We start from the raw sequence: 9,465 nt of genomic DNA on the forward strand, positions 1-9,465 counted from the left end.
TCCTGTTTCATTTTAGTCCTGTAGTTTTGCAGTTCCTGCCGCTCCCCCCTGAAATTGTTGCATTCTGTGATTACACGTCTATAAGGGTTTTTGGCACATTACACTGTTGACAGAGTCCTGTTGGATGTTTTCCTGTTTTATGGAATGTACTGTTGAGTCATGTGTCCCCTGTCCTTGTGTCCTTGTCTCCATATGGCCCCTGTCCTTGTGTCTGTGTGTCCTTGTGTCCATGTGTCCCCTGTCCTTGTGTCTTTGTGTCCGTGTGTCCCCTCTCCTTGTGTCCTTGTGTCCGTGTGTCCGTGTGTCCTTGTTTCCATGTGTCCCCTGTCCTTGTGTCCTTGTGTCCGTGTGTTCCCTGTCCTTGTGTCTGTGTGTCCCCTGTCCTTGTGTCCGTGTGTTCCCTGTCCTTGTGTCCTTGTGTCTGTGTGTCCCCTGTCCTTGTGTTCTTGTGTCCCCTGTCCTTGTGTCCGTGTGTTCCCTGTCCTTGTGTCCTTGTGTCCTTGAGTCTGTGTTTCCCCTGTCCTTGTGTCCTTGTGTCCGTGTGTCCCCTGTTCTTGTGTCCTTGTGTCCTTGTGTCCATGTGTCCCCTGTCCTTGTGTCCTTGTGACCTTGAGTCTGTGTGTCCCCTGTCCTTGTGTCCTTGAGTCTGTGTGTCCCCTGTCCTTGTGTCCTTGTGTCCATGTGTCCATGTGTCCTTGTGTCCTTGTGTCCCCTGTCCTTGTGTCCATGTGTCCATGTGTCCTTGTGTCCTTGTGTCCATGTGTCCATGTGTCCTTGTGTCCCCTGTCCATGTGTCCGTGTGTCCCCTGTCCATGTGTCCATGTGTCCATGTGTCCATGTGTCTGTGTGTCCATGTGTCCGTGTGTCCATGTGTCCATGTGTCCATGTGTCCCCTGTCCATGTGTCCATGTGTCCGTGTGTCCATGTGTCCATGTGTCCGTGTGTCCATGTGTCCATGTGTCCGTGTGTCCATGTGTCCATGTGTCTGTGTGTCCCCTGTCCTTGTGTCCTTGTGTCCCCTGTCCTTGTGTCCATGTGTCCTTGTGTCCATGTGTCCATGTGTCCATGTGTCCGTGTGTCCATGTGTCCATGTGTCCTTGTGTCCATGTGTTCTTGTGTCCCCTGTCCTTGTGTCCATGTGTCCTTGTGTCCTTGTGTCCGTGTGTCCCCTGTCCTTAGCCGGGTCATGACAGTCTGTTCCCTCCTGTTCCTGCCCTGCTCATTGGAATGTCCGTCTTGTCTCCAGATGCTGTAAAGGTGTCTTCCTGTGTCACTGCTGTCCCACTATTCCTGCCATGTTTTGTTAGTGTATTCCTGAATGATAGCTTTGACATCTGATTTACTTAATTGGGTTTCTTTGGAAATGGTATTTGATCGTGTGGATTGTTTTGCCAATTTGTTCACTTCTTCGTTTCAAGGAAAAGCGACAGCCGTCCCCTTACTGTGTAGGTCTTATACTTGTTTGTATATCAATGGTTCCACTTCATTCAATAATGATCAATAAATGAATGGTTATTTGTCAAACAACATGAAATGATTTCATCAGTTTAATATAAATGATTTATGTTCATCTCTTGATTGACATTAATCTATAGATACAAATTAGACAAATGTTGAAAACATGCTGCTTCTGACATTAAAATTCTTTATTAATAGCATCCAAAATATAACAATCTCTCATTTTAAAAGGAGCTCAAAACAACAACAACAACAACAAAAACAAGTTATTGACATTTAATGCAAATTAACCCTTGTTACACTGTGTAAAAGGTCAGATTACAGTATGCATACACAGAATGAAATGTCTAACACAGTGTGAGAGTGCAATAAATGTGAAGGCAGAAAATGACAAATTACTTCACAAGAAAATAAAATATAATTTGTGGAATGTGTCACAATATCAAAAACATTTCACATTTCCAGATATCAACACCCAGATACCAGTCTGTCTTAGTTTCACCAGAGCTTTGATGTCTCAAGGTGCTGACATGATATGAAGGAAAGAAATACAATTATTTATTTTTTCTATCACATTAGACTTTGAAAATAAAAGAAACAGAAACCTACTGTTTCTGTCACACTGGTGTTGGTTTGGACAGAACGCTCTGTGTGGTCCATATGCTAATGTTCAGTTCAAAAATGGAGTCTCTTACTTGTATTAAAATCCTACATCATGTGGCTGACATTTTGCTGTAATAAAAGTGCATACATATAGGGAATAAATAATAGGAGATGTGTGTACAAAAACACAACAGATATGCCAGATTATGTATTCATTTAGTCTATTTTTTGGCAGAAAACAGCTGTACTGAAGGAGGGTGCAGCCTTATGGAAGTAAGGAGCCATTTTTGCATCTGTTTGGGGGTGCAGAACTAAATACAAGAACCACATTCAAACAATAGTTCAAAAAAACATAACCAAGAGGCTGTGTCTAAATGAGCATTCATCACATTTCATCACAAGGAGGGGATTTTATTCTTATATTATAGAACATTATATTATCATTTATAATATTGTGGCTGCATTTTCAGAATATTTGTAGAAAAATGCCCCATTTAGAATCTGCTTTCCTAAATATGTTTGGAATGTTTGTCCTTTAACTGAACCTTTTCTCTTGTATGTTTTTCCTTTATGTGTCGAAACCAACATTAACTCTCCGGTATCCGGGTGTGCTTTTTAGGCACACTTTGTACTTCGTGTTAAAAAACTTCATATTATTTTTCACAATTTAAATAAGGTTAGAATTCAAAAGTTGTTCATTTGTGCATGATCTTTAAAATTCTGGCCACCAACTCAAATTTGCACATTGTAAACAAAAGAAAATTACAAGACGAGCGTCTGTCTGCCAAGTGTGCCTGAAATGCACTATTTCTTCCATTAGAACCGCTGTTCTTGATCCGTAAGTCATTAAGGCATAAATCCTGCTTTTACTGATATCTGGGCTTCATTTGAGAGGGGAGGGTCTAAATTAATTTATTAATGTTATTAATGTTGGAGTTAATCACTGACATATGCCAGGCTGCAAAAATCAAATATGTAATCCAATTTTTATGCAGTATTTTGAAAACAAAAAAAACAAAAAAAAAATTGTGTTTTTTGCATCAAAAAATGTAGTGACATCATAATGAAAAGAGATCGTTTAAAGGGTTTAAAAAATGTAAAATGAATGATTATTTGATCTGTATGATTAGGGCTGACCTTGATTTACAAAAATTAAATTAAATTAGAGCAGAAAAATAAATCAATATATAATATTTAATGGCTTGATTTATAGGTGTGCCTTTCTGGCACACTTGGAGACAGATGCTAGTATTTTTGAACATTTGACCTAACGCCAAAAATAATAATGCAAATTAACTGATATTGGAGTTAATCATTGGCATATGCCAGGATGAAAAAATCAAATAATACATGATCCACTTTTTATGTAGTATATTGAAAAAAAAAATTTTTTTGGTGTTTTTTGCAAAAAAAAAAAAAGGTTTGTCTACATTACAAACACAGCATTTAAAGGGTTAAAAAATGTGACAATTATTGAGTATTTGGTATTTTTAGTTATGGCTCAAGTTGATGAAATAGAAAAAAAAGTGTAAAAGAATTAAAAACAAACTGTATGAAAATTTTTTGACATTATTCCACAAGTGTGTGAAAAAGGCACACTTGGTGCTTAGTAAGGGCCTCGGTGGACGGGATACCGGAGGGTTAAGTCACAAGATAAAGACACATGTACTCAACTGGATGTGCAACTGAAACAAACAGAGCTTAAACATGTGTTGTGTCAGATGATGAGCGGTCAGATGCTGCTGTCCTTTACAGACGTGTAGTCGTTCTCCCTGAAGCTCTCCTCCGTGGTCCTCCTCGCCTCCTTCGACAGCAGCTCGAACCTCCTCAGGAACACAATGAGGGCCACCAGCAGGGCCCCCTGCACCCCCACGAACACCAGCAGAGCCACCTGCGAGGCCAGGGCCAGGTCACAGTACCAGTAGTGACAGGTCTGCAGGAGCTCCTCCTCCGTTAAATAGGCCACCAGCCTCCCCCTCAGAGCCGGAGGGGAGCTGCAGTTGACCGCCCGCTGGGACCAGGGTCCGGGGGGCTGACGCAGCAGCCAGGCCCGCAGGTACAGCACACCGCAGTCACACAGCCACGGGTTACCGTGGAGGGACACCGACGTCAGCCCGTCCAGCAGCCCGTTAGGGATGGAGGTCAGCAGGTTGTCATGGAGACGGAGCTCCGTAGTCCCAGTGGGGAAAGTGGAGGGGAGGGAAGAGGAGGTGAGAGAGCGGCCGCTGCAGTCCACCTGACCGCCATGACACGAGCAAAGGTGGGGACATGCTGATGACCTTTGACCTCCAAATGAGAGGAGGAAAAACAGGAGCAGAAGCCCTGTCATAGTAGCCAATGACTGGAGAGAAGAGGAGGAGAGGAAAGGAGAGGAGGAAAGGAGATGAGGAGAAGGTACAAGGAGAGGAGGAAAGGAGATAAGGAAAGGAGATGAGGAGAGGATACAAGGAGATAAGGAAAGGAGATGAGGAGAGGATACAAGGAGATAAGGAAAGGAGATGAGGAGAGGGTACAAGGAGAGGAGGAAAGGAGAGGAGGAAAGGAGATGAGGAGAGGATACAAGGAGAGGAGGAAAGGAGAGGAGGAGATGAGGAAAGGAGATGAGGAGAGGATACAAGGAGAGGAGGAAAGGAGATGAGGAGAGGGTACAAGAAGAGGAGGAATGGAGATGAGGAGGAAAGGAGAGAAGGAAAGGAGATGAGGAGAGGGTACAAGGAGAGGAGAGGAAACAGTCAGGAGGAGAAATAGGACACAGACAAATATATTTAGCTTCCAGATGAAAACACACCAGTCTTGTCTCCATATTTGATGGTGACTGTAATATTTGGATTTTCAGTGTCAGGGCTGGGTTCGGGTTAGGGTTAGGGTTCGGGTTTGCTCCTGGTCTGTCCATGTCTGAGGGGAAGCTTTTTAAAGTGACAGTGGTTTGTATGGAAGTGATGTGAAGTGAATGTGTCACAAGAAGATAACAAACTGAAAAAAAGAAGCTATCAGTAATCATTAGAGTGTGAAAGACACATGTGATATAAACAGAAGACTAACCGTAGATTGACACAAAACTCTGTTCAAATCTGAAAAGACATTTCTGAACCCAAACTAATAAGTGACAGATTTACCAAATGTAAAGGTCATGTGGATAATATGAAAATAAAGACTGAACACGTGCAGTTTTCATTATTCTGTTCACACTTTGTATGATTTTATCAGTTTACAGTCATTCATACATGACCTTTCACTGTACTGACTGTACATCATTTAGACTATACTGTACCAGACTATACGATATGTTTTGTAATATACTGTAAAATACATGTTTGTACATTTAGTGCAGAGATAGTCTGAAATATTATGCATTTTAGGCTGTGAAACGTATCCAAATGTAAATGCTAATATTGCCCATATGCATATATGAACAGATGTTTTTGTAACATAGGGTGGTTTTATAACCTTTATTCATGTTAAAGCACTAAACAGACAGTGAAGAAATATTCTACATGTTTCAGATCAGAGGTGTGCACTGTTAGTTTGATCAATAAACTATGGGATGTGGACCCCACTGAGGTCACTGACAAAGCACAGCCACGTCGAACTGACACTGTTTACTGATATTTTACTGATATATGCTGATATATTAAGCGCCTTTGAGTACTTAGAAAAGTGCTACATAAAACCGATGTATTATTATTATTATTATTATTATTATTATTATTATTATTATTATTATTATTATTATTATTATTATTATTATATTTGTTTGTTAAAAGACACATTTTCATCAACTTTGCCTGGTCCACAGTTCAAAGAGAAGGTGAAGCAGAACTGAAACTCACACAACAGGTCATGTTTTCAATAGCATTTATATTCTGAGAGGTCGTTGGTCAGAAAATACTGAGAAAGCCTGTTCAGTAACAAAGGTCTGCCAGCTGAAAGTTTGGAAGTGTGAGCAGAGACATTTACCTTGAGTGCTGAGCGGCTGCAGATGTCGACTGTGTGTTGATCTGAGAGGTCGAGTGTGTGACTGACAGCTGGGACTCACTGATAAACATGAACACACACACACACACACACACACACTTACAGGAAGGCCCACCCTGTACACAAGCACTGACGCTGGGACCGCCTCACAAACAGTTTCTTAAAGGAGGGATTCCTTCCATAGTGCTGTCATACACTGTGTTCCTGCAGATACAGCGGAGTTTTTAGTCCACGTCATTCAAATGGAAGTGAAAGGTTTGAATTAGAACACAGGTGTCAAACATGCGGCCTGGGGGCCAAATCCGGCCCACCAAAGGCTTCAATGTGGCCTGTGGGATGAATTTGTGAAATGCAAAAATTACACTGAAGATATTAACAATCAAAGATTTTAGAATCATTTAAGGTCAATTCAATCTAAAGTGGGTCAGACCAGTAAAATACTATCATAATAACCTATTAGAAATGAAAACTGCTAATTTTTCTCTTCATTTTAGTGTAAAAAAAAAAAGTTACATTTCACAAAAATGTTTACATTTGCAGACTAGCCTTTTACAAAAAATGTGAATAACCTGAAATGTCTTAATGGAAGTATGTGGAATTTTAATAATATTCTCCCTGTTATTAAATGTTTTGTGTATTCGTAGATAAACTGTGATCTGTAAGTTACGATGCACATGTATAAATGATAAACTAAGATGGAGATGGTGGTGGACTTTAGGAAGAACGCAGCCCAGCCTGTCCCCATCACCCTGTACAACTCCCAGGTTGACATTGTGGAGTCCTTCCGCCTCCTGGGGACTGTCATCACTCAGGACCTCAAGTGGGAGCTGAACATCAGCTCCATCACAAAAAAAGCACAGCAGAGGATGCACTTTCTGCGGCAGCTGCGGAAATTCAACCTGCCAAAGACTACGATGGTGCACTTCTGCACCTCCATCACTGAGTCCATCCTCAGCTCCTCCATCACCATGTGGTACACTGCAGCCACTGTCCAGGATAAGGACAGGCTGCAGTGTAGCGTTGGCTCAGCAGAGAAGGTGATTGGCTGCAGTCCCCCGTCCCTCCTGGACCTGTACACCTCCAGGACCCTGAGGCCAGCAGGGGGAACTGTAGCTGACCCCTCCCACCCCGGACACAGACTTTTTCAACCTCTCCCCTCTGGCAGGAGGCTGTGGTCCATCAGGACCAAAACCTCACGCCACAAAAGCAGTTTCTTTCCCTCTGCAGCCGGTCTCATCAACAAGGCCCCTGACCCCCACTGACCACCTCCCCCCTCCCCCCACCCCCCAGAGACACTTATCATGGACATTATTGCACAGCTGCTTATTTTGCACTGCTGTCACTTAAAGAAAACCACAGTTTTCTGCACATATGGTAGTGTATATATGTATATAATACCTTTTTTTCACTTCTGAAGGAAAACACTTCTGTTTTTCTATATTCTTATTATTATTTTTTATTTTTGATATCTGCTCTTTTAACTGTTTGCACCAACAGAACCAAGACAAATTCCTTGTAATGTAAAAATTACTTGGCAGTAAATCTCATTCTGATTCTGAGGCATAATATTGTAACATTGCACTTATTTTACTAAATAATTTTCAGGTTGTTCATATTTGTTCATGTTATGTTCAAGTACAGTTCATAGATGTAAACATTTTCATAACAGAATTTTACTTTTTTCACTCAAAAGTTCTTATCCTATTATTTATATTAAATTATTATTATTATTATTATTATTATTATTATTAATAAATTACACAGGTCCTCCTAAAAACATCTGAGGCAATTATTCTGAAACGACTTCCTGTAAAAAAGCAGAAATGTTCAGCTTGCACCCAAACATGCAGCCAGTCAGAAGAAAACATTCATCAGACTAGGGCAGTGGTCTCCAACCTTTTTTGGCTCCTGACCCCATTTTGACATCATAAAACATCTGGTGATCCCAGACATTCAAAACAAAGATTTTTTTTTTTTTTTTTTTAGCTAAAACTAACTTGTTTTTGAACATGTAATACTTTGCTCTACTATGTTGCAAATAAATGCTAATTTTAGTTGACATTTAGTCTATATAATGTATATTATTATAGACAGAGGCAGAAAAGCCAGGTGTAGATTACTGCACAAAGGGAGAATTTTATCAGTCCATTTTGGATTTACAAGGCTGACAATTAATACTGAACGAACAAGAAGTCAAACTATGAATTATGAAAGAGCTGCAGCATCTGAAACTGACCACAGTGAACATTTGTCAGATAAACAGAACCACAGTGCTTCAGTTTCAGACTCACCGTTTGTCTGATATGGATTGGGATTGTCTCTCTCAGCTCACCTTATATTTTTCATTAGTAAGTTTTTATTTTTATCAATTACTAGAAATTTCCAGCAACCCCATTTGAATTCCAGGTGACCCCACATGGGGTCCCGACCCCAAGGTTGAAAAACACCGGTTTAGAGCAACAGGTAATATGGCCATTTCCCAGTGTTATACAGGGTGTCCCATTAGTCTCCATACATAAGAAAAATAAACGTTTCTTGACATAAACCATTTTTATTTATATAATATGCTCTATATAACTGCCATTTTGTCCGGAACACATTTCAATGCGTGTCCTCCACTGCTGAATAACTATAAAGAAGAAATATAAAGAAATACATGTTAGAACCATATATGTATGGAATGTATTATGTCTCCTATGTATGGAGACTTTTGGGACACCCTGTAGATGGTTTACCAGTTTCATGGTTGAACTGAACTGAACACCATTCAGACACTGTCTTTCTTTGATGTACAACATTTTTACAATTCATAGTTTACAAGAAACCAACTGGTTGCATGTTTAATTTTTGTTCAGCAGGAAAGGTCTCCAGAGGAATAATGTCCATTTTGGGATGTAAGTATTTGACATGATTTACAGATAGTAAAACCTCAATTAAATGAGTTAATTTGATATATTACTTACTTCAGACTTACTTCAGCCACATAAGGTATAAAAATCATTTTGACTTTTAATAAACTATAAAACCTAATGGGCTCATGCAGTATGGTTCCATTTGATGTGTCCTGGTTTTCATCTTATTGAATAACACTAGTTTCATATAATTTGTACTAATACTTTTGTGTATTTTTGTTTGTTTGTGTGTCCTTTGACTGGCAGAGGAAGACACAGTGTGCACTGCAGGAAGAAGGATGGCAACAGAAGATAAAGGTATGAATCAGCAGATAATGTTTCTGTTTCTTTCGATCTGTCTGTGACATCCGGAAAACCACTGAAGACGTCGTGTCACTGGACGCACAACCGAATAATGGAGAGAAGAAAGTCATGGAACAGGCAACGAGAAACACGAGAAACAAGTGTTTATTTGTCACACCTTTAGAAACAGGGCACGGCTTGAGCTCTCAGGCTTCAGGCAAAACATGTACTCTAC

General features: G+C 40.4%; 2 protein-coding genes across 3 annotated transcripts in view; both read right to left on the minus strand.

Annotated features, from left to right (window-relative positions):
* Window positions 1–3,583: 3,583 nt before the first annotated feature.
* On the minus strand, window positions 3,584–6,083 carry gp1bb (glycoprotein Ib platelet subunit beta). The gene is made up of 2 exons (XM_030143346.1): window positions 6,019–6,083; window positions 3,584–4,402 (listed from the first exon to the last, which is right to left on the minus strand). The coding sequence occupies exon 2, from the start codon at window positions 4,388–4,390 to the stop codon at window positions 3,794–3,796; it is 597 nt and encodes a 198-aa protein (XP_029999206.1). The 5' UTR covers window positions 4,391–4,402; window positions 6,019–6,083; the 3' UTR covers window positions 3,584–3,793.
* Window positions 6,084–9,377: 3,294 nt separating this feature from the next.
* The window catches only part of septin5a (septin 5a), a 45,735-nt gene continuing 45,647 nt past the window's right edge, over window positions 9,378–9,465 (minus strand). For both annotated transcript variants that reach the window (XM_030143305.1, XM_030143304.1), the window contains one exon: window positions 9,378–9,465. This exon is cut by the window's right edge and continues 1,134 nt beyond it. The gene's annotated coding sequence lies outside the window, so the exon portion shown is untranslated.

This window comes from Sphaeramia orbicularis, chromosome 9, assembly GCF_902148855.1.
Source record: "Sphaeramia orbicularis chromosome 9, fSphaOr1.1, whole genome shotgun sequence".
NCBI lineage: Eukaryota > Metazoa > Chordata > Actinopteri > Kurtiformes > Apogonidae > Sphaeramia > Sphaeramia orbicularis.

What these genes read in the sequence shown, in the direction of transcription:
- gp1bb (XM_030143346.1), bottom strand. Translation starts at nt 4,390, where the DNA reads ATGACAGGGCTTCTGCTCCTGTTTTTCCTCCTCTCATTTGGAGGTCAA.